This window comes from Odocoileus virginianus, chromosome 26, assembly GCF_023699985.2.
Source record: "Odocoileus virginianus isolate 20LAN1187 ecotype Illinois chromosome 26, Ovbor_1.2, whole genome shotgun sequence".
NCBI lineage: Eukaryota > Metazoa > Chordata > Mammalia > Artiodactyla > Cervidae > Odocoileus > Odocoileus virginianus.
The window spans coordinates 29,345,755-29,372,048 of record NC_069699.1 but is presented as its reverse complement, the minus strand read 5'-3'; the positions used below and the strand labels follow the sequence as shown (position 1 = coordinate 29,372,048).

Sequence of the window (26,294 nt, the reverse complement as noted above, 5' to 3'; positions counted from 1 at the left end):
TGACTCAATGGACATGAGTTTGAGCAAACTTTCAGGAGATGGTGGAGGAGAAGGAAACCTGGTGTGCTGCAGTACACGGGGTAGAAAAGAGTCGCACATGGCTGAGCGACTGAATGACGATATGGTAACTTTGATTTTAGTAAGAAGGAGAAAGGAAAGCCAACGATATTCAGAGTTTGACTGAATGGCAGGGATGGAACAATATATTGGAAAACTTAGCTAAAATGAAGTTTGAGGACTAACTGGACTCCCTTTGCATACACTTGCAATGCTCCTCCATCTTAAAAGCCAATCAATTTCTTGATGACTTATTTCCTTGAAACTTCAATAAAAAATGTCTGAATTGAAGAGGAGAGAAGTATGTCAACCTACCCCTGTAGCTGATTTTACAGCAATTCTCTTAAATGTCTACAAAAAGTCCTTACAGTAAATAAACAGCAGAGGTTACAGTCCTTATGCTGAGACTTCTATGCTTTAAAATCCGATCACGCGACACGCCAAATGGTATTCCAATAGGTTCAGTATATTAAATTTCAAGGTTACAGGTGCAATATCGTCTCTGGAAAATTGAATGTAGGAGCACTGGCTCCATCTTAGACAGTGAAAACAAAATTAAGATAGAAAGCTGAAAAGGTCTAATCTTAAGGGTGTTACTCAGAGCTGCTTTTCAATCTGGCTCAATCTTTTTCAAGCAAAAACCACCATAATATTGTAATTAGCCTCCAATTAAAATAAATTAATTAATTTTAAAAAAGCCAATTTTGTAAAATCTGATCATTTTAGTTGTGAATGTAAACTACATTTACTTTACTCACTTAACAGATATTTATTGAGGGTCTATAGTGTATGCCTGTCTTTGTGCCAGAGGTTGGGATGTAAAAGCTGAATAAGAGCTGACCCTGGTCCCAAGGTGTCAATCCAGTTGCAGGAAGAGCAGGTATAAAAATGAGTAATTCCCCACAATGGGAGAGAGCTACAGAAGTATTTAGAGGATATTTTCAAAGTGGGAGGAACTTAAATCCTTCAGGGATTTAAGGGAAGGGAAGAGAAGGGAAGAATCAGTTAAGGGGTGGCGACTCTGGAGCTGAGTTCAGAAGCATGAGTGGAAATTGATCAGAGGGAAACGAAAAGCAAGAGAAACATTCAGCAGAGAAAGAAGGACATGAGGAAGAGAAAGACAGCACAGGAACAAATATATTAAAAGCGCACAGAAACTTGAGAAAGCTGGTATTAATCTGTGAACTAGGAATTATTTCAGTAAGAACATGGTGAGTGGGGCAGAAGCTAGAGTGATGAGCTGGGGCTTGTGAGTCCTAGGAAGGGGGTTGATATGTCAGAGCAGTAGCAATAACAGTATAAATGTTAATAGCAAAACAATGTCTGCCTTAGACACTGTTTTACACACCTGGTATATATTAATTTATCCGTTGTAGTAGGAACTATGATCTTCACTTTACAGTCAATAAAACTGAGGCTTAAAAACATAAGTAACATGCCAAGGTTAGAGCCAAAGCCATGTTTTTGAATCCAGACTGTCTGGTTTCAGTCTAACCTCTCCCCCACCGCATTATATTGCTTCTCTAGGTAGCAGGGGCAGGCCAAGACGGGAGGTATGAAGTCTTGCTGATTTTATGTTCTAAAATGTCTCAAATCATGGGATTTCCCTGGTGGTCCGGCAGTTAAGACTCTGTGCTTCCAACGCAGGGAGACTGGGTTTGATCCCTGCTTGGGAATTAAGATCCCACATGCCACACGGTGCCACATGGCCAAAAAATTTTTTAAAAATTAAAATAAATAATGTGTCAACCCTACAAATGCTTCAACAAATGAATCCATTTGTTCATTCTTTAAACATTCGCTCCTTCCCTTATCCCCTCATTCAGTAACCTTTTACCTAACCTCTAGGTTCTAGAGTTTCCAATGTATAAAAAAACCTGGTCCCGATTCCCTATGTGCAAGTCTATATTAAATATAGAAATAAAAACACGAATTTTCAAAGCAACCCTGCAAATCCTTCCCCATCTTGATTCCTGGCTCTTACAACACAAGAATATATATTCTTCCTATTATCTAATAGGAAGAAAAGTGGACAAGATGAGGTCAACGTAGCCAAAATACTTAAAAAGTTAAAAGTCTCAATGAATGCAAAATGCAGGCAGCAACTGATTCCAACAAAGAAAAATACATACCTCAAAGAAAGAAACAGGTGAAACTAATACAACTAAGGTGATGGCATCAGGATTATGGATTGATTCCTTCCTAACGTTTTTTTGTCCTTTTCTGCATTTTCTAAATGTTCTACAATCAACAAGTGTATTTTTACAACAGAAAAGTACCTGATTACAATTGACAAATTACAGTCAGTTGTCTTAAGAGTAGACCTTTTACTTTTCTAGATAAAGCAATTAGGAATTTTCAGCTTCCACTTAGCTTTGTCCAGTGACAAAGATAACTGAGTACTTTTTCTAATGGAGGGAGAATGATCAGCACAATGGTTTTATTCTCTTCATGCCGTTTTAAAGAGATAAAGTTTAAAAGAGATAAAGGACATTGATTGTTTTTGTCTGTTTTTCTTATATAAAACAAATTCAAGTATCCTGTTAACAAAATATTTAGAAAAGCATTACTGAGGAAGCAAAAATCCTTCCATAATCTTGCTCTCAGAGATAATAAAAATGTATACTATGCAATGGGCTCCCCCAGTGACTCAGCAGTAAAGAATCTGCCTGCAATGCAGGAGACACAGGAGATGCAGGTTCGATCCCTGGGTCAAGAAGATCTGGAGGAGGAAATGGCAACCCACTCCAGTATTCCTGACTGAAAAGTTCCACAGACAGAGGAGCCTGGTGAGCTGCAGTTCATAGGGTCACAAAGAGTAGGCTATGACTGAGCGCATACACATACACATACTATGCAATACATTTTTTTCTATTTTTCCTTATGAATACTTCTCTCTCTCTCTCTCTCTCTCTCTCTATATATATATATATATATATATATATATATATAATATATATGTATGTATGTATCGAAATACTAAAGTTAAAAGACAATCATACTGTATCTATTGTTCTGTTGGCTTGATTCTTTTTAACTCAACAATGCAGTTCGCACATGCTTCCCCAGCAGTTGAGAAGGGCTATTTTACCTTCCTAATGGCTGCCCAGAATTCTTCCCACATAAACGACCTGTCACTTATTTAACTAATCCTGATCGAAGCACATTAGGCAGTCTTCAGTTTCCTGCTGTTGGTGGTGGTTTAGTCGCTAAGTTGTATCCGACTCTTGCAACTCCATGGACTCTAAGGCACCAGGCTCCTTTGTCCATGGGATTTCCCAGGCAAGAATACTGGAGTGGGTTGCCATTTCCTTCTCCAAGGGATCTTCCCAACCCAGGAATCAAACCCAGGTCTCCTGCATTGCAGGCAGATTCTTTCCCAACTGAGCTATAAGGGAAGCCCAGTTAGAAATAATAATCTAAGAGCTTTTACTATTTATCATTTCATACTTCAGTAGTATCTTCTATGCACTAATTCCTACAGTTGGAGGAGTGCTGGGTGAAAAGATGTCCTCTTTATTGTCATGGATGTGGCCAAACTGCCATGAAGGGGCTTTTAAGAGAGCTCTGGTACCTCCAGGTTCACACACTTACATGCAAACAGCATTCAGAGTGACGACATTGTGCAGCATGTTCTAACCCTGCATGTGCGGCCAAAGCGTGCTTGGGACTGAGCCCCTCCCTGCGTCTCCTGAAGAAAGGGCACACCTAATAAGGCCTCGGTCAAGAAATGGGGTAAAAAGGAGGATAAAAATAAATGTGACCAGACAGCCCTGCAATAACTCTATTTTTTAAGAGCATTCCTAATGTGTGGCTCACTCATATTTCTACATTTATTCAAAGTACTATGATAAACCTAGACAGCGTATTGAAAAGCAGAGATATCACTTTGCCAACAAAGGTCTGTATACTCAAAGCTATGGTTTTTCCAGTAGTCATGTACGGATGTGGGAGTTGGACCATAAAGAAGGCTGAGCATCAAAGAATTGATGTTTTAAACTGTGGTGCTCTTGAAACATCCCACCCTCGCCTTCTCCCAGAGTCCACAAGTCTGTTCTATACATCTGAGTCTCTTTTTCTGTTTTGCATATAGGGTTATCGTTACCCTCTTTCTAAAGTCCATATATATGTGTTAGTATACTATAATGGTCTTTACTGGGAAGACCCAGAGGGATCGGGTGGAGAGGGAGGTGGGAGGGGGGACTGGGATGGGGAATACATGTAAATCCATGGCTAATTCATTTCAATGTATAACAAAAACTACTGTAATGATGTAAAGTAATTAGCCTCCAACTAATAAATGGAAATAAATAAATAAATAAATAAACTGTGGTGCTGGAGAAGACTCTTGAGAGTCCTCAGACAGCAAGGAGATCAAACCAGTCAATCCTAAAGGAAATCAACCCTGAATATTCACTGGAAGGACTGATGGCTGAAGCTGAAGCTCCAATACTCTGGCCAACTGGTGTGAATAGCTGACTCATTAGAAAAGACTCTGACGCTGGGAAAGATTGAAGGCAGGAGGAGAAGGGGATAACAGAGGATGGGATGGTTGGATGGCATCACCGACACAATGGACATGAATTTGAACAAACTCTGGGAGATAGTGAAGGACAGGAAAGCCTGGCGAGCTGTAGTCCATGGGGTTGGTTGCAGAGTTGGACGCCACTGAGCGACTGAAAAACAAACCATCATATTGCCCTTAAAATGAACACAACACATGCCCACATACAAAAGGTACAAGTGAGAGACTCTTTAAGACTTAGCGTGGGCCTTGGGAAGGTAGGAGTACTAAATACTCCACTGATAACACAGCACTCATTAGAAATCCTGGCCCTTAATTGGAACACAATAGTTTTTTTTTTATTGAATGAATGAAGACAAATATTACGGTTTCTGCAGCCAGATTACCTAGTGATGACTTCACAACTAATGAGCTATTTAACCATGGTCAAATTTACCTTATTTATGCTTCCATTTGCTCATTTGTTAAAGTAATAATAAATAACAGTATTGGTGGATTTGAGGCTTAGAGGAGGCAGTACAGGAAAAAAAATCACTTCAAGCTCTTAGTAAGTCCATTTCCCATCCTCCACCTCATCCCCACCTCTGCCCATGTATGGTCTCTGCCACAGAGCACCTACTGAACCCCACTTGCTTTTCCATTTTCTGTCATCTCATGATTATAATAATGTAGTGGTAAAGAACTTGCCTGCCAATGCAGGAGATCCAGGTTCAGTCCCTGGGTCAGGAAGATCCCCTGGAAAAGGAAATGGCAACCCACTCCAGTATTCTTGCCGGGAGAATCCCATGGATAGAGAGGCCTGGTGGGCTACAGTCCATGGGGTTGCAAAAGAGTTGGATAGGACAGAGCAACTAAAACAACAACATATATACCCAAAGGTGGCCAATACTATTTTAATTTTGCAAGCATGTCTTCGAAGTTATGGTAGTGATAAATGGTTTGATTATTAAATCACAGGTATGGTTGAAGGGACCTGCAAAAATCACCACTGAGGGCAAATCTGCAGGGTTTCTCATGCATTCGAGGCTTTTCCAAGCAGGTTGTCCAACAGCCCACACACAGAGAGCTCCCAGGGTTCCTCAGCATCAGTATTGTCATTTCCCCATCATCACCATCTGGCACAGGTGGTGGCTGTGTGCAGGCAAGGTGTGCCCCCTGCATTCTCCCCAAGGAAGCCAAACAGGTTTGGGAGCCTGCACTTAACAGACAACTCAGACAACAGCTCTCTTCTGGGGAACTTGAACCATACGGGCAGTTCCAAACATTCTGTATCAACCTGAGCACTAGTGCCCTTCTGAAATTTTCTTTCAGAAGTGCTTTGTTCCATAGCCCAGGCTGTCAAAGGGGTCAAAGTCATTTGACCCCTAATGAACAGAGGCACCTTATTAACCATAAGCTAAGAGTATCGACATGAACAACAACATTTGGAAAATGGGAAAGAGGGAGCTTAAACTGAGGATGCCACAAATATGCCCCCCTTGTGGGCAGTAGACAGACAACCCTCACCCATCTAGAGGCAGGATGTATCATGGTTAACCTCACGGACTCAGGCATCATACTGCCTGGTGTGAATTTTGGCTCCTCCACTTTTTAGCAGTGTGAGTCTGTGTATGTTATTTAACGTCTGTACCTCAATATTCCCATCCGTAAAATGGGGGATAATAATAGATTTTACCTAATAGGTTTTTACATACTAGGGTTGGAATGAGAACTGAATGCATGAATACACCCAGTAAGTGCCTGGCAAATTATATGTATTCAATACTTGTTAGTGCTATGACCAGCCCATTCTGTAACAGTAGCTCCTGAGATCCATATTATTGAGCATTACCCTAAAGGGGCAGTTGAGGTAAATGGAAGGTGCTTTTAAGGTCCATGGTCTCCTGCTGGCATAATTTGCCAAGGACACTTTTCCCACATAATAGCTCTGTGATGTTAAGCAAACTACTTAACTTCTCTGTGCCTCAGTTCTTTCATTTGGAAGAAGGGATAGTTTCCTTCTTCAAGGGCTCAGTTCAGTTTAGTTCAGTTCAGTCGCTCAGTCGTGTCCGACTCTTTGCGACCCCATGAATCCCAGCACGCCAGGCCTCCCTGTCCATCACCAACTCCCAGAGTTTACTCAAAGTCATGCCCACCGAGTTGGTGATGCCATCCAACCATCTCATCCTCTGTCGTCCCCTTCTCCTACTGCCCCCAATCCCTCCCAGCATCTGGGTCTTCTCCAATGAGTCAACTCTTCACATGAGTGGCCAAAGTATTGGAGTTTCAGCTTCAGCATCAGTCCTTCCAATGAACACCCAGGACTGATCTCCTTCAGGATGGACTGGTTGGATCTCCTTGCAGTCCAAGGGACTCTCAAGAGTCTTCTCCAACACCACAGTTCAAAAGCATCAATTTTTCGGTGCTCAGCTTTCTTCACAGTCCAACTCTCACATCCATACATGACCACTGGAAAAACCATAGCCTTGACCAGACGGACCTTTGTTGGCAAAGTAATGTCTCTGCTTTTTAATATGCTGTCTAGGTTGGTCATAACTTTCCTTCCAAGGAGTAAGCGTCTTTTAATTTCATGGCTGCAGTCACCATCTGCAGTGATTTTGGAGCCCCCAAAAATAAAGTCTGACACTGTTTCCACTGTCTCCCCATCTTCAAGGGATACAGGAGGATCAAATGTATTAATGCTTAACTGCACACCACTCAGCACAATGCTGGTTCATGATAATGTAGAGAAAAGCTCTTTGGATGCTTCCTTCCTTCTCTTTAGTCTCAGAGATGGAAATGCATTTCATACCTTCCTCCATTTTTCTGTTTTTCTTTTTCCTCCACTTTCTTCAACTCCTGTTTTTTCTCCTTCCTGTTTTTCCACTTTTTTTTTCCTTTTTTAACTACCAGGAAAGAAGAGCAGGAGAAACGAAAAAGCATCTTTCTGAAGTCTTATCATTGGACCTTGATTCATATTTCCCAAAGCGAGTCTCAAGATGTATTTAAACTTTCTGTATGTTTACCACGCAGAAAATCCAATGGTTCTTCAACCAAGGTGTTCAGGAGAATAACCTAAGAACCTTGTTGAAAAGACTGACGCCCAGCTCCCCACTCAATCCTAAGTCTGTGATCTGGAGAGTGACAAGAGACAGGAGCCTGATCATTTAAATGAGCATTTGTTGTCAATCTGATAAAAGGAGTCAAAGGTTGCACGTGAGACTCGCTGTAATCTCAGAGAATCACTCTGAAAGGGGAAAAATGTCTTAGAAAGGTTAAATACTATTCCTAAGATCACAGGACCCCTGTGGTCCTTCCTTAAAGCTACATTTCCTTGACAAGATCAAAACACAGTATGATTCTTAACTTATTTTCTCCTATTGCAAATTTCAGCAGGTCATAGAAAACAGAAACACATCATTTGGATTACTTTATAAGGACAGGCATATGTTAAGCCAGATTTTGTCATGACTATTGCTGAAGTATACTTCCTCTCAGAGAACAAATTTCATCTTCACTGATGTTTAAGTTGGGATTTAAAATACCAGTAGATGGGGAGGGAGGTGGGAGGGGGGTTCAGGTTGGGGAACACACGTATCCCTGGCTGATTCATGTCAATGTATGGCAAAAACTACTACAATATTGTAAAGTAATTAGCCTCCAACTAATTAAAATAAATGAAAAAACTAATTAATTAAAAAAAAAATACCAGTAGAAAAATCAAGAGATCCTCGAAGCATTTCTAGTTACAAACAGCCTCAAATGGGGTGGCAGGTAGCAGGCATGCAATAAATAACTGCAGAATAAATACAGTACTCATATGTACCGGGCTCTAGCGATGATTGATTTTGGCTAACACACCAGTGCCTTCATAACTGAAGTCGACCAGAACCAGTTTTCTAGAAGAAATAGACCTTTAACTGATATCTAAAAAGATTAGACAAAAGTCCAATGATCTTTTCACTTTTCTTTTAACATTAGGCTAAACATGAAATTTTGTTCTTTACAGAATTATTTTTCACCCTTTTTTGGCTGTGTGGCATGGCTTGCAGGACCTTAGTTCCCTGGCCAGGGATCAAACCTCTTTCCCCTGCAATAGAGGCATGGAGTCTTAATCACTGGACCCCTCACTCATTCTTTGCTGAAAACTGTAAAAAGAGTTACTATAGCATTGCTAAATGTTATTCAGTAATAGCTGGAACATCTTTTTGTTTTTTTTTTTTTAGCATATTAGGTGTTCAACTTCCTAGCATATTTAGATGCATTTCATACTCAATACTAGTCAAACTATATATCAGATAAGCTGTTTTTGTTTACCTCTTGACTTCCTGGGAATCAAGGGTTGATCATCAATAATATCTATTCAACTTATTGAATTAACCAACAATTAACTGAATTCCCTATGTGTACTTGACTGTAACATGGGAGATTATTTTGGAATAAAGAAAAGTGAGAAATATTTGTCCCTTTTTCAGATTACCCAAGACACTCAAATCAGAAATGAGGCACAATATTTCTTTCAACACATTTACGTGGCATCAATGGCTCATCCAGGCTTCCCAGGTGGCTCAGTGGCAAAGAATCTGCCTGCCAATGCAGGAGATGTGGATTTGATCCCTGGGTTGGGAAGATCCCCTTAAGAAGAAAATGGCAACCCACTCCAGTATTCGTGCCTGGGAAACCTCATGGACAGAAAAACAGGCTACAATCCATGGGGTCACAAGAGAGACAGACACGGCTTGGCAACTAAAACAACAAGATGGCTCATTCACTATGCAATAGGGTGATGATATTTACAAAACCATTGCAAACCACCCAGTGCTTCCAATGACAGATCATGAGGCTCAATCTTCTGAATATAAACCCATATTTAAATAGCTACACAGAGCTTCAGGGACTGTATTAATCCTCATCACAAGTCATCTTTCTTACAAACCAAGCATGCAAAAAGATAGTGATTTTTGTGTGTATTTGAAAATAATAGCTGTCTTTTCCTGCCTATGTATTTTTCTCCTCAGTGGAAAGGGAAAGCTGTCTGGGAGAAAGGAAGAATGGCTAGGGGCTAACAGAGAGGCTAGCACATTTGGTGGGAAGAATGTCCCCTGCACAGTGTGGAAGGGAGACTCATTCACCATCCACCTACGTTCTACTGCTGAGGCTATGTTCTCATAAAATTTATTTACTCTTGTAGCTGTGATTCAAATGATATTCCTTATGCAGAATGTTCTTAAATTATCACACATGGTTAACAGACAGCAGCCCAATCCTGTTATCTTATTTACTGGATCCTGTAACATCTCTTGCGATTGAATGTAACTAGCTATCTGCGTATTACTTAGACAGAAAATATCAAACTGTAAATTCCTACAGATGAATCTAAAAGATTACCCCAATAATGCAAGTCATAGTGTCTTACAACACCACGTTTTATAAAAGTTCTGAATCCTTTGACAGGTCATTAAACACTCTCATTTAGAAAGGAGCTCTTGACGTAAGAGGAGAATTTAAAAGAACTCTACTTCCTTAAGATCAACAGGATTAGCAGAAAAAGCTATAAGAGAAATATCAAGAGTTAAATTTTTCATCCTTTCATTTTTTTAATTAACAACAGAGAAAACAAATCATCAAGGAAACTATTTCTTTGGACCTCGGCCAGCTAGGCAGTGAGAAATATCACAAGGGGTAATTGTATTTCTCTCCATAAGAGATGATGACCAACCATGGCTTATGAAATGTTTTCCTGACTCAGTAAATGCTGCGTTGGCTATACAGGTGTCTATCACGCAACCCAATGCAATCTTGAGGAAACCCACATCTCAGAAAAAGAGGCTGTCATAAAGCCTTTGGTGCTGGAGACATTCTACTTTCCTTATAGAATTAGCTAAAAACTCTGCTTTGGAGCAACAGGGGCTCGATTTACCCTCTTTGCTGAAAAAAATGAAAAAACTAGACAATAAATATGAAACAATAGTCTTCAAAACAGTGCCCATCAAGCAGCAGAGGACCGTGAACCTTGAATGAGGTAAACCCCAACTACCCTCACTTGGCTGTGAAGGGGGAACCCGGCCAGAGCAAGGTGGACTTCTGGAGTTGAGCAGATGGAGCTGAGAGACTCGGGAAAGCAGATGGATGGGATTTTATGGGACAGAGTGCTAGAGAAAACAGAGCTGCACTGAGAGAGGGTCTTGAAGCTATGCAGAGGGTCTCACGCTCTCACTGCCAAGGGCCCAGGTTCCCTGATCAGGGAATTAAGATTCCTCAAGCCATGTGGCATGGCCAAAAAAAAGAGAAAAAACAGATTGAAGACATTAAAACAGTTATTATAACTATAGTCATACATTCCAAAAGTTATGTAGCTACAGGAAAGATTTTAAAACGATACCCAAATCAAACTTCTGAAGATGAAAACTCCAATGGACAGGATGGGATAAATGGCAGATTAGATTGCAAAAGAAAGATAAATAAAATTGAAGACACTGAAATGGGAATTATCAAAATAAACCCAGAAAGAAATAACTAAATGAAAAGAGCATCACTTAGCTGTGGGGTAACTTCAGGAGGCCAAGTATATGTGTAATTAGAATTTGCAAAGGTGGCATGTATGGGGACAGAAAAAAAAAAAAAAAAACAGTTGAAGAAATCATGGCTGAAATATTCCCAAATTCGATAAAAACCATAAACCCACAAGTCCAAGATTCTCAGTAAACACAATCATAGAAAGCATGAAGAAGAAAGCAGATTGTTCAAAGTAGTGAGAAAGAGAAAATCTTAAAAGCAGAGATGATTAAATTTTTACACAAAAACAATGAGCATGTCATAAGGATCTGTAACACAACTAAAAATAAAACGTACGACATTGACAAGGTTGAGAGAGGAGAAAGAGAAATATACTATTATAAAGTTCTTGTACTACCTGTAAAATGGTACAATATATAATAAACTTGAAGGTAGACTTGATAAACCCTAAAGCAATCACAGAAAACTCAAAACAAAGAGTTATATTAATAATCCAACAAAAGATATAAAATGGAATAAAAAACTCAATAAATCCAAAAGAAGGCAAAAAAAAAAGAAAAAAGGAACAAAGAATAGATGGGACAAACAGAAAACAAATATCAAGACAGACTTAAACTTAACCATATCAACGGTCATATTAAATGCAAATAAAGTAAACAACCAGTTAAAAGACAGAGATAGATAAATGGATAAACAAAATGGATAAAAGTATCAAGATGTAACTATAAGAATAGGGAAGAAGAAGCTGTCTGTAAGAAATACACTTTTAAAATGCAGATACAGTATACAACTAAGAGATGGAAAAAAGACTTACCATGTTAACACTAATGAAAAGAAACATGAAGTGGTTATATTAATATCAAACAAAGCAGATTTCAGAATAAATAATATTATCAGAATAAAGAGGATCATTTAATAAAAATAATCCAGAGGACACAGCATTCTTAAATGTTTATATTCTAATAAGAAAACTTTAAAATACATGAAACAAAACTGATAGAACCAACAAAGAAGAGTAGAAAAATGCAGTCATAGCTTTCAGTATCCCTCTGTCAATAACTGATACAAGAAGCAGACATAAAATGAGCAAGATACAGCAGACTTAAACAATACTATCAAGTTGACCTGGTTAACATTTCTTAGAACATCCACCCCATGAGAGCAGAGTACACATTCTTCCCAAGTGCTCATGGACCATTGACCAAGATGGAGCATATTCTGGACCATAAACAAATCACATCAAATTTAAAAGAATTTAATTTACACAAAATGTGTTTTCTGACCACAGTAGATTTAATTAAAAATAAGAGTCCTGAAAGTCTCCAAACTTCTGGAAACCAAACCACACATCTCCAAATAACGAGGAGCTAAAAGGAACTTTAAAAATATTTAGAAGTGAATGAAAATAAAACACAATATATCAGAATTTGTGGGACACAAAATGAGTACTTAGCAGAAAATGCTATATAGTACTATAAATAAATCCCTATATTAGGAAAGAAATATCTTTAATCAGAGATGTCAGCTTTCAACTTAAGAGAATGGTATATGAAGAGCAAATTAAACCCAAAAGAAGAAAAAGAAAGTAATAATAATAGAAGATAAAAATAATAAAGATCATAGCACAAATCAATGAAATAGAAAAAAAGGGATGCAATTTCTCAAACATAGTTAATTGAAATTAGTTTCACATATTGATAATTGGGGTCATAAAATGTGACACCATATATCAATACATATGCCTTCATACTACTGCCACAGGTTCATGCCCTACAATTCAAGAATTTTGATATATTATTTAACATTAGTTTTTTTTTTGTTTGTTTTGGGTTTTGGTTTTGTTTTTGACATAACTTTAAAAAATGATAAAAATGTATGATACTTTTATAATTGTGTATACTGTACTATCAAATGTATTTCAGACAGGAAAGAAATTCAGTTTTGTCATAGCATCAATAAGAAATTAATCCTCTGCTTCAACTTACACATTTGACAACTGGAAAAAATTATCCACGGGCTAGCTTCTGGCTCAATTTTTAAATCTAATATCTCCTCCACTACCCACATCAAGTTCTGGGTGCTAAGGAAATATTCATTTCCCTGTGGAGCCTCTAGCCTATTCCTTTGCATCATCATGCAGGGGAAAAGGTTTTTTTTAATAAGAAAATCATTGAAACCAAAAGCTGATTCCTTGCGAGGCTCAATAAAGATAAACCTCTTGCCAGAATGATAAGAAATAAAAAAGAGAGAAGATACCAATTATTAGTATCAGGATCAAGAGAGGCAATATCACTATAGACAGCACATGTTAAAATGGTAAGAAAATATGAACAACCATGGCTATAAATGGGGCTTCCCTGGTGGCTCAGTGGGAAAGAATCTACCTGCCAATGCAGGAGACGTGCGTTTGATCCCTGGTCCAGCAAGATCCCAAGTGTCTCAGAGCAGCTAAGCCCGTGTGCCACAGCTATTGTGCCTGTGCGGGAGCCTGAGAGCTGCAAGTACTGAATTCATGTGCCGCAACTGCTGAAGCCCGTGTGCCCGAGAGCCGTGCTCTGCAACGAGGGAAGCCACCGCAGAGACAAGCCCAAGTAGCCCCTGCTCACTAAAACCAGAGGAGCATCCAGGTGGCAATGAAGACCCAACACTGCTAAAAATAAGTAGATAAGATACATTTTAAAAATTAATTCAAAATGGATAATAGACCTAAATATAACACCTAAAAGTCTACAACTTCTAGAAGAAAACACAGGAGAAAATCTTTGTGACCTTGGATTAGCAAAGTGTACAGTGATACAATAATACAATCCCTAAGAACAAACTGATAAACTAGACTGCATCAAAATAAAAGTCTTTCAGTTTTTGAAAGACATTAAGAGAAGGGGCAGCAAGCCACAGACTGGGAGAAAATATTTGTAATCCACATAACTGAAAAAGTACTTGTATCCAGAATATATATGCTCTGAAAACAAGTAAATGACAACCCAAAGAAACTGTGCAAAAGATTCAAACATAAAAAAGATATATTGATGTAAATAAGCACATAAGAGATACTCAAATATCATATATGTCATCAGGGAAATAGAAGTTAAAACTGCACCCCTATCAGAATGACTAAAATGGAAAAGATGTTGATTTCATGTGTTGAGAAGAATATGAAGGAACTAGAAATTTCATAAACTGGGTGGCAGGAATTTAAGATAGCACAACTACTTCGAAAAACAGTTTGGCAGAACCTTAAAAAGTTAATCCCAACTCCCACATGACCTAGCCATTCTATTCCTAGTATTTACTCAAGAAAAAAGAAAAGAGTGTCAGATGTAAAGAACAGACTGTTGGGGAATTCCTTGGTGGTCCAGTGGCTAAGACTCTGCGCTCCCAATACAGGGGAGCTGGGTTTGATCCCTGGTCAAGGAACTAGATCCCACGTGCCACAACTAAGACTCTATGCAGCCAAAAAAAAAAACAGACTGTTGGACTATGTGGGAGAAGGTGAGGGTGGGATGATATGAGAGAGTAGCATTGAAACACGTGTAAAACAGATGACCATATGTAAGACAGATGACCAGTGCAAGTTAGATGCATGAAGCAGGGCACTCAAAGGTTGTGCTCTGGGACAAGCCAGAGGGATAGGGTGGGGAGGGAGATGGGAGGGGGGGTTCAGGATGGGGGGACAGATGTGCACCTGTGACTGAATCATGTCGATGTTTGGCAAAAACCACAACAGTATTGTAAAGTAATTATCCTCCAATTAAAATAAATAATTAAAAAAAATGAAAAAGAAAGTGTGTGCCATACAATGACTTGTACATGGATGTTCATAGCCATTTTACTTGTAACATTTCACAAACTTGCATAATCCAAATGTCCATCAACAGGCGGATGGATCATTTCAAAATATATGCACATATCAAATCATCATATCATAGACCTTAAACTCATACAATGTTATATGTCAATTATATCCCAGTAAGTTTGGGAGGAAAAAGGAGAAATAGCTACACAGGTGAATGAATAAACAGTGTTTTAGTTATACAGTGGAATATTATTCGGCAATGAAAAAGGAAAGGGCTATTGCAACCACTGAAGCCCGCAAGCCCTAGAGCCTGTGCTCTGCAACAACAGAAACCACTGCAATGAGAAGCCCAAGCACTGCAAACAGAGAATAGCCCCGGCTTGCTGCAACTAGAGGAAACCCATCCACAGCCACGAGGACCCAGCACAGACAACAATTAAAAAAAAAAAAAATTTAAAAAAAAGAAAAAAGGAAAGGGTTATTGATACAACATGGAAGAATCTAAAAATAATTATGCTCATTGAAAGAATACAAAAAGATTGTCTACTATATGATTCCACTTATACAGAACTCTAGAAAATGTATAATCTACTGTGAGAAAAAGCAGAACTTTAGTTGCTGGGTATATTGACTATCTTGATTGTCATGATCATTTCAAGAGTATTACTTATATTAAGACTTATAAAATTATACACTTTAACTATGTTCAATTATATCTCCATAAACCTGTTTAAAAAACAACAACAAAAATTCTGCTCCTTGCCGAGTCTTACACTAATTAAAGCTGCATGTGGTCAGTGGGCCCCCTTAACGTCTTGGGGCCAGGGGAGGAATATGAATGCACGTGTCTCAATGCGCAGTCTGCCTTCGTCTTTCCAGGCCAGGCACCAACCAGTTGCCCCTCATCACCCCTCAGATATCGGGCGATATATACGGGCAGAGGGCAGAAAGGGGTTCCCACCAGCCCTGGAAGCAGGTGTGGGATCCAGATTCTGAACACTGTGAAGATAGAGGAAGCAGCTGGGCTTCAGATGAGCCTATCTTGGTCTGGGGACTCCCCACCCTTGCCTGGGGTGTGGTCTGAGGAGATCACACTAGAGGAGGCCAGACTAGAGGCCTTTAAAGCAAAGTTTATCTGCAAGGAGATAAGATTAAAAATGGAAAATGTCTAAAACTTCCACAGCAATTTGAAAGGCATGGCTGCAACATCCAAGCCGGGGTCATTTTTTCTGAGTGTCCTGAGTTTTATAAAAGCTGTGTCCTGAGTTTTATAAAAGCTGTGTGTCCTCCACGGTTCGGATACAAATGAAAAACAATAAAGCAAAAAAGCAGATCCTTTGCCACAGATAACTGAGACTCTGCCTTAAAACACGGGGCTCTGAGCAGAGGCCTCTAAGGAAGAGTGGTTTCAAAGTAGGATAAATGTAGGGTGTGCTCTGTTAGAACAGACTTTTCTGAGGCTTTGGTCGGGCTGACTGCTCCAGCTGTGTGTCCTTCTGGGTCACTCTGTGTGGAGTTATGAGCAGCACCGCAGCAGTGGTGATTCTGTGTATTTCCTGACTCAGAATTTGCGAAGAGTTGCCTTTTCTCTATTTTTTAAAAAAATTGTTCTGTTTTCTTTTATGGGGTAGGATACACAAAGGAAAAAGATTATGTCCTCTATTGCACATCACAGGGAGCTCTGCTCAATGCTGTGTGGCAGCCTGGCTGGGAGGGGAGTTTGAGGGAGAATGCATACGTGTATATGTATGGCTCTATCCACCTAAAACTATCACGAGGTGTTAACTGGCTATACTCCAACACAAAATAAAAAGTTTAATTAAAAAAGAGTAACATACAGAATAGTATGTCTGTGTGAAACATAGTAAAGGATGAGGAATGTGAAGAAGAAAAAAAAAAGATTATGTCCTTTTCTCTCCACTTGAACGTGAAAACAAAGGCCCTGCCATGCTCCCTCCGAGTCCAGCCCCGCCGGAGTCCACCACTGACCATAGCAAACAGGGCCCTTACCTTGTGCACACAGGACTTCGCATTCAGGAAAAACAGCTCCACCGTGGTTTTATCCTTCAGGAACGATATGCTTTCAATGTAAAACCTGGAAAACAGTACAGAGTTTCCTCCTTTAGATTCTCTTCCTTCTCTGCATGATTTCCTCACGTAGTGTCTCTCAGAGAATTACGAGGAGCTAGGGAATGGCTGTGCTTTATTTTCCTTTTAAAAGCCATCTGCAGCATGGATGCACACCTGTAAGTATGTATGAACATATGTGGATATATGCAGGCATGCAGATAAAGTCTTCTACCGTGTGTGGGAAGGTGAGCGAGAGAAAAATCCAAAATGGTCACCACCTGCAAATCCATCTTTATTCTTTCCTTTATTTTATTCTTTATAAATAAATATATATATTTATATAAAAATATAAGTGAAATTTATTAAATTTAATTTTATTCCTTATTCTTGCTGCTCCTTTGACACACGTTCTGGGAGTTCTCAATACCCCCCACAGCTTCAAAACAAAGCCCAGGTGAGCTCTGAGGGCTGAAAGCCGAAGTCTGCTGAGAAAGCAACACTGTGTCACTGAACCGAGAGGCCCGTGGCTCCACGGTTTTCAGACTCAGGGTGGGTGTGAGGACCCCCGTTTACCTCGCCCCCACGCACCAGGAGAGTTTCGATCACGTCCTTCCTTCCTTCACTCTCATCCTTCCAGGCCCCGGGCTTTCCCTTGGCTGGAAGCCAAGCTCCCCACTTAATACTGGCCTTTCTGATGCAAATCAGGGTATTCTGGGTCTCACTCCCTTTTCTGGGCCTTTGCTTGTTCCCTCTGTGAGGCCAAGTCCCTCCTTTGGGAAAAAGCTGACTGTCCTGAGGTGGGGAGGGGAGGACAGTCCTGCGGAAAGCTGGCTGGTTGAAGGCAGGCCTCTGGGGTGCAGGAGTGGGCCAGGGGTGGAGGCCCAGAGAAGTTTTTCTCAAGTGTTGCAGCCCTACCTGATGAATAATGCATGAAGAGACTTAATACCCGAAGACAGCTCACAGCTAGGATCCTGGAAGAGAACACTGCTTTCAATGTGGTGAGAGTCAAGATAAACCCGAACTGAGGTCCCAGGGAGTTTTGCTCTTAGCTCTGCAAAATCGTGATAGACCTTGGGCATTTGCACTTTTTATTTATTTATTTTTCCTCCCCTTCCACAATAAGGAAACGTTTGAGAAATAAATAAAGCAGCTTTAAGAGGCGGTGAAAGATTTTATCACTGAGATGGTAAAAATCATTTGAAAAATTCCACCCTTAGTGTTGAATCATCAAAGGAGAATAAATCCTTAATAAATAGAAAGAGAATAAATCCTTTCTATTTTCCCTTACAAGGGTTTATGTCACTTATTAGTGAATTTAATGAAGAGTGATGAATGTTAGGTATGCAAGAAGGGAAAGTTAAGGATTAAGGGGTGGGGGGAGATGAAGAGTTGGAGGGAAAAACCAGCTTTGGAATCAAGAATGTAGAATATGGGGTCCTAGTTCCATCATTTATTACCTGGGAGGCCTTGGGCAAGTTAGCTTGCTTCTTTGTGTCTTCTCTAAACTGCTCTTATGACTGCACTTACTCACAGGGTTTTGGAAGAATTAAATGAGATAACAAAAGGATGTGAAGCAACAAATACTAATGATTGCTAATAAAAATCCATTTTCTGGAATTTAATGCTATGTGGCCTGGCGGACGTGGCTTAAGCTTTGAGTCTAAGATACTTTGTCTATATGGTGGAGACAAGGATGGCCATCGTAGGGACTTTAGGAAGTGCCCAATGCAGCCTACGGATCAAAGATGGTTGGAGCCTCTTGTCCTGCCAGTGGTACCATGATGAAATCGTCCATTGCCTCCTGCTCCCTAGATTCCTGCAGAGCCTAGATTCCTATCTTTTCTGAGCCTCGTTAGTCCAGTTTTCCTTCAATTCTGTTAGCTTAGCCATAATAGGTTTCTGTTGCCGGCAACCAGAGAATCCAAGTCAGTAGAGGACTTCCCACGTGCTACGGACAGTGTGCAGGGCTCTATATGCATGCTGCCATTTAACTTCAGCAAAACCAGATGCCAGAGGTAGCAAGTTATTAACCCTTCTTACAGATAAGAAAACTGAGATGCACACATAAAGTCAACTTCCCCAAGTCACCCAGGTAGAAAATGGGGGAGCCATGATTCAAATGAAGGCCTTTCAGACTTCAAAGTTCCTACTCCAAACAATATGACAGGATGCTTTCCTACAATAATAATCACAATGAAATATAACATGTACACAATGCCATGGAGCCCAAGGGAGCAATGCAATTAAGTCAGCTTATGAATCAAGAGAGAGAAGGCAGCCAAACTGAAATCCAGAAGACTCCGTGTCACAGGACACGCTGTCCCCAGGACAATTGAGCCCAGTCTTAAAGAATTCATGAGTTTACCAGGTAACAAAGGGAGGAAGGGCATTCCAGGGAGAGGGCATGTAAGCCAGGTCAAACCTCTTTCTAGTCTTCAAGAATTAAAAAAACCACATGCAGGGAGCTGGGTGGCTTAGCACCAAATCAACCTGTGATGTGTCCAACTCCGCACAAATAACTTCGTACTAGACATCTGGCTCCTCTTGTTTCTGAAGCCTGGGTCCCTGACTGTACCCTCGTTCCAGTAAACAGGTCCCTATCTTGTTTTCCAGTACTTTCTGGCAACCTGCCCTGTTGCCTTCTAACTTTCCGCCTAGGCGTCAGATTACCCACTCTCTGAATCCACAGTCCCCTCTCTCCCTCAAGGGAGCCACTGTGATGACTATATTTATGGAGGGTTTGAAAAGTACATATGGTTCTCCAGGAGAATGGCTCCCTAGGCACACCTATCAACACGTTCTATGAACTGAAAACAGAATCTAAGGATTCTCAGTGAAATGAAACGGACTATCCCAGGCTTGTAAAATAAAGTCCTTTTGTTTCAGGGCGTTTTTTTTTTTTTTTTTTTTTTGTAAAAGGATACTGTTTCCGTTCTGCACGCTTACTGTGAATGATTTCACTAAGACTTTGTGAAGTCAAAGCCCATGGTTCAATTTTCAGCCTTGAAACAAACCCAAGCTTTTGGATTAGGCATATGTTCTGGAGACAGACTTCATACAATTTAACAAATGTAATTTCTTGAGAATTTGCCTTCTTGAGAAGAGGTTGTCTCTACTTTTCATGGTTCCCCCGTTAGCATTTTTCTCTCCTTGTTGATGGGACAGGTGTTCACCTAACCACTAATCAGTGATAACAGAACATCCACCTCAGTGGCATGACAAAGTTGGAGGAGGGGCAGGCCTGTCAGCCAGATGATGATACACGTGGGTTGAAAAGCAGAAGACTCTGGTTGTTTAGGATGGGCTGTCCGTTAGCAGTCACTGTCACATAGGTGGCCCATATTTTCCTCCTGTGTCATTTATTTATCATGATCAAAAGTCAACACCACAGGGAATTCCCTGGTGGTCCACTGGTTAGGATTCAGCACTTTCACTGCCGTGCCCCAGGTTCAATCTCTGGTCAGAGAACTTAAGTAAGATGCCATAAGCTGTGAGGTGTGGTAAGAGAAAAAAGAAAAAAAAAATGAGGGCAAAAAAATAAAAGAGTCAACATCACAGAGTTGGGGAGATGCTAAGTTGAAGTCCAGCCCCAACACTGATCCATGCTGAGGTCTTGGGCCAAACTGCTTGGCCTCTTGTTGCCTCCCTTTTCTCACGCGTGGTTTCAGTGGTCAAGTGAGTGGTGAGGATCATTATTATGTTTTTATTATCTGTCTACCAGGGAGACTATAACAATAGGTGCGGACTTAGTTGGGAACCTCTTTTAAAACTTCAAGTGTAAAAACAAGAATGGAAATTCCAGTATCTTGTCTAAGCTTCTTCTCTTAGGGAAGTAGGATGCTACAAAGGTGTCCATCTTGACCAGGAATGGGAAAACACTCTGAAACGAATATTCTTCTGACCACTTAGGATTTCTCCCCAGCTGAGCATATTTCCTTTGTTTTCTAGAATCTTTGCTATGTCTGAGCGACAGCATCAAAGAAGGCAAACTGGGCAGGAATGACTCAATGATTTCTCACTCTGCACAATGCTGATTTCGTGACTGGTGTCCCGTGAGGGCTGCATTCAAACGCCTTGTTCCCAGTTTCATTCAGCTATTGTGGGTAATTTCAGGCATTTACTGCAGCCACCTGCCTAAGTAGATTTCTATCAGGTTCTAATCTACATTCTGAACACAGAGATCTGTATTTATTGCTTATAATGACCCTGCAACCTCATAGTCCTGTTTTATGATGCACGCTGAAGACAGCGGGGTAATTGAAGTGTATTTCACTTTCTCCAAAGGATGATGCAGAGCCTCCGAGAGTCCCCTGTGTTCCCTTTCATCTTTGGGGGGAGTGCGCTCTCAGAGAACTCCCGAAGGGAAGCACCATTGGCCCCTACACTGTGCTCACCTGCCAGGAAAACTCCGCCTCACCTTCGGATTTCCAGGCAACCCGAGAAGTAGAGAGGGCCCTCCAGGTGAACCTGTAGAAACCTGCCCTGTCCTCCTCCTCTTTCTGCATGCCTCTTTCCGAGCTCTCCAGGGAAAGGCTGGGGGCCCAGGAGGGTAAGTGCCTTGCTGTGACCAGTACAAAAGGGGACGGAGTCATCTGCCCCAGGCAATGAGAAGTGTTGGGGTCCCATGGTGAATTCCACGTCCTTGCTTCACATTGCAAAATAGCCTGCCGCTGTCTACCATGAGCCAAGCAGGGACAAACTCTCTGAGAAGGAGACAGGAAAAAGAAGGAGAGGTTAATTTTTTTTAGGGAGGTGATGGCTAGGTGGAGTGACTGGTGGAGAAATGATGAAATCTTCCACCCAGTGTAAAAGTAAATGGGTCAGGGACTTTCCTGGTGGTCCAGTGGCTAAGACTCTGCACTCCCAATGCACAGAACTTGGCTTTGATCCCTGGTCAGGGAACTAGATCCCACATGCCACAACTAAGATGCTGCATGCCAGAAACTAAGACCTGGTGCAGCCAAATAAATAAACAAATATTTTTAAAAAATAACAAAAAAGAGTGAGTCAGACCCAAGGCAGACAGTTTCCAAACTCCCATATTCAATGACCATATAACACATTATGGAATTTTTTACCCCCTGAACAGGTGGTTGAGGCAGTCTTTGTTGTTTTTATATCATAAAAATAGTTTACATTTAGTGAGGTCTTCATGACATGTTAACATCCTCCAACAAACCCCCTGTATTACTGTCAGTTCCTGTTCCATCTTCTAGATGAAGAACAAAGCCTATTGAGGCTCTCAAAGGCCACAAAGGTAATACACAGAAGAGTCAGGGCTAAAAGTCAAGAGCAAGGCGAAGGCACTGGTTCTTAAGGGATGAGTGAGGTACATCTGGTCATGTTGGAGACTTTTGGTTTTTGCTATTTTTTTTAATTCGAGGATAATTGCTTTACAATGCTGTGTTGGCTTATGCCGTACAAAAATGTGAATCACCCATAAATATACATATATCCTCAAAAGACTTTCTTTTTTTTTGGATTTTCTCAACTTAGAGAATGTTACTGGCCAGGGATGCTGCAAACATCCCACAGAACAGCTTGGCTCCCTACAATGAAGAGTTACCTGGCCCCCAGGAATGCTAGCCAGTAACCCTGAGTTCACGGCTGAGCTTTGAACTTCTGTACCTACAGCCTTTTCACCCTTCATAATGCTACTGCTCTCCTCTGCCCTTTCGATGTCACACTGAGGATAGATTAGAGAGGAGACTGAGCAGATTCCCACAAACACTGTCTGATGTGTGATCCAGGGAGCACACAGAAATGTAATCCTGTAACAAAGTGGAATGGAGGTTCAGCCTGTGTTTTGAATGATTCTGTGTCTTTCTGGACCTCTCATATGAACGAGGATGGTGGATCCTCAAAGACAGAGGCTGCTTACCAACTGCCTGGAAGTTCAAGTATGGGTTAGGCCAGGAGGTCACAGTCAATATTAAGGCAACCAACAGATGCTTTCCCTAGGCTCTGGGATAACGTTCAGATCGGCGTGTGGTGGTGGGCAAAGAGGTCTGGCCGACTCACACATCTGCCTCAAATACATCTGTTGGGCCCAAGGTAGAAGGAATCCTTTATTTCTCTGCTTTTTAATCACATTCCTCTGGAAGAGATGAACTTTCCTGTCCTCTCCTTACTGTAAATCACCTACTCTTTGACAGCTCTGAAATAACTCATGGCTACCCAGTCACAAGCAGAAAGTCAACAGGAACTAAAGAGCCTCTTGATGAAAGTGAAAGAGGAGAGTGAAAAAGTTGGCTGAAAGCTCAACATTCAGAAAACTAAGATCATGGCATCTGGTCCCATCATCTCATGGGAAATAGATGGGGAAACAGTGGAAACAGTGTCAGACTTTATTTTTTGGGGCTCCAAAATCACTGCAGATGGTGACTGCAGCCATGAAATTAAAAGATGCTTACTCCTTGGAAGGAAAGTTATGACCAACCTAGATAGCATATTAAAAAGCAGAGACATTACTTCGCCAACAAAGGTCCATCTGGTCAAGGCTATGGTTTTTCCAGTGGTCATGTATGGATGTGAGAGTTGGACTGTGAAGAAAGCTGAGCGCTGAAGAATTGATGCTTTTGAACTGTGGTGTTGGAGAAGACTCTTGAGAGTCCCTTGGACTGCAAGGAGATCCAACCAGTCCATCCTAAAGGAGATCAGTCCTGGGTGTTCACTGGAAGGGCTGATGCTGAAGCTGAAACTCCAATACTTTGGCCACCTCATGCGAAGAGTTGACTCACTGGAAAAGACCTTGATGCTGGGAGGGATTAGGGGCAGGAGGAGAAGGGGACGACAGAGGATGAGATGGCTGGATGGCATCACCAACTCAATGGACATGGGTTTGAGTAAACTCCGGGAGTTGGTGATGGACAGGGAGGCCTGGCGTGCTGGGATTCATGGGGTCGCCGAGAGTCGGATACGACTGTGCGACTGAACTGAACCCAGTCACAAACACTTTACTTTTCTTCCTTTTATTACACTTCACACTTGCATTTAAAAAAAATTGCTTAATGTGTTCCTCGTAGGAATATATAAATAGACAAACAAAAACTCATTCCCATAATCACTCTCTGTTGTTCAGTCTCTAAGTTGTGTCTGACTCTTTGTGACCCCGCGGACTGCAGCATTTCAGGTTTCCCTGTCCTCCACTATCTCCTGGAGTTTGCCCAAGTTTGTGTCCATTGAGTTGGTGATCCTATCCAACCATCTCATCCTCTGCCGCCCCCTTCTTCTTTTTCGCTCAACCTTTCCCAGCACAAGGGTCTTTTCCAATGAGTCGGCTCTTCCAATCAGGAGGCCAAAGTACTGGAGTTTCAGTTTCAGCATCAGTTCTTACAATGAATTTTCAGGGCTGATTCCCTTGAGGAAATTACCCTACCCAGAGATTAATTACTGTTAACATTTTAATTTTTTTCCTACTCACATCTTTTACTTAAGTGCAATCCTGTTGTGTGCTTTTATCCCCTAGAATATGTTGGGAACATCTTTCTCTATCAATAAATCTTTCTTCACCAGAATCTTTACCTGTTGTGCTGTATTCCAAATGTTTGTCTTTCTTTAAAAAACAAGCAAACTAACAACTGGAATGATGTGGATCCATGAGTTGTAGTCATGATGCTTCCCTGAGTTAAACTCTTTCTACATGTTCCAGAAACAGGCCAGGGGGTGATATAAGACTTAAAAAAAGCCTTTCAAAGACTCTGTGTTTGCAGCAACTTTGACTGAAAGGTAGCAGTGTTTCCCCACATCTCCTACCACAACTGTCCACACACGGCCAATTCTCTGTCCCACAATACTTACTGGTACCTCTGAGAAGTCACTTACAGTCCCTAAACATCACAAAGGTGGTTTGGAAAGAGGTGGAGAAAAAGGGGGAAAAAGAGACGGAAGACCAGAAAGAAAGGGGAAAAAAAAAAAAGCAAGAGGTAGTGTGATAAATGCAGCGCAGAGGGGGGAAGACCCAAGACCCTGGCTCGGCTGCGGCTGGTACCAGCCAGAGCCACCTCCTCCCCGAGGCTATGGGAGCTTTTCCAATGAGGTCACGCCCAATCCTCTCCCTAACCTCCCCACTTCTGATTTTTGAATGCCTGCTCGCTCACTATCAAGCTTTTCAAATGCTTACATCTGGGCTGCATTACCAAAGAGGCCTTTGTGTTTGTGGAAGATAATTTACAGCTGCAGATAACAACTCGGCCTGGAGGAGTCCCTTGGCCGCCTGGGGGCGTTTGGACTCACAGGAAAACAGAGGATGGGTTACATGACTTATGGGGCGTCAATATACACATGTGTCACACCTAGAGTTAGCACTTACCACTGAGATTTTGTAACTAAAGCAAAGACAAAGGTTTAATTCTGAAATTCATCAAGGGAGAACTAAGTGCCTTCACTTGAAATGTTTTCTTCCCTCCATGCAGAAGCTACATGTGTTTCTGAGCTGCTCCCTGCACCCTGGGAGATATTAACCAGGAGAAAGTCTTGCCCTGTAAATCTGAAGGATGCAAGTGTTTAGCTCAGAAATCAGTGAAACAGTGAAATGATGTTGTTGTTTGGTCTCTAGGTTGTGTTTGACTCTTTGCAATGTGCCAGGCTCTGTGAGATTCTCCAGGCAAGAATACTGGAGTGGTTGCCATTTCCTACTACTGGGTATCTTCCCAACCCAGGGATCGAACTCCCACCTCCCACACTGGTAGGCGGATTCTTTACCACTGAGCCTCCTGGGAAGCCCAGTGAAAGGAAACAGGTCAAATATGTGCCCCAGTGACTGCCATAAGGTTAATGCTACATTTTAATAGAGAAGAAACCTCTTCAGAGCAAAGCTTTATGGTATTTTTCTTTTTCATAAACACTATAGTTTTTTTTAAAAAATGATACTTTCTTATATTTGCATATTACTCTACAAAGTTATTTTGTATCCCCTGATCTCTTTTTAATTCACAACCAACTTGCCCAAGATCACACTCACTATCTCCAGGACACAGTATCAGAATTCGGGCCAGGAAAGTGGAACTTCTTGGGGACTGTAGGGGTGTACTCTTTAAAAAATTTCCTACAGTGATTCAGATACGTGGCCCTTCTCCTCCTGGGGAAGCTCTGAAATGCAATGTACCTTTTCATCTTATGGCTTCTATTACAGTGATCATTTGGTCACTGTAGAAATGCCATCACTTACTGAATTTATCTTTACTGTTGGCATTTGGATATCTTTCTTTTTATTTATGTATTTTTGTTGCACTGCAAGATCTTAGTTCCCTGATCAAGGATTGAACCTGGGCCCCAGCAGTGAAAGCACAGAAGGAAATCCCCTACATTTGGATATCCTTAATTGTTAGCAATGAAAAGAGCAGTTATGTA

General features: G+C 41.1%; 1 protein-coding gene across 5 annotated transcripts in view; it reads right to left on the bottom strand.

Annotated features, from left to right (window-relative positions):
• FRMD4B (FERM domain containing 4B) overlaps positions 1-26,294 on the bottom strand; it is a 353,626-nt gene that overhangs the window by 92,451 nt on the left and 234,881 nt on the right. For all 5 annotated transcript variants that reach the window (XM_070455691.1, XM_070455688.1, XM_070455689.1 and 2 more), the window contains one exon: positions 16,884-16,968. In XM_070455691.1, the coding sequence (XP_070311792.1) occupies positions 16,884-16,968 (85 nt within the window). The remainder of the gene's footprint in view (positions 1-16,883; positions 16,969-26,294) is intronic.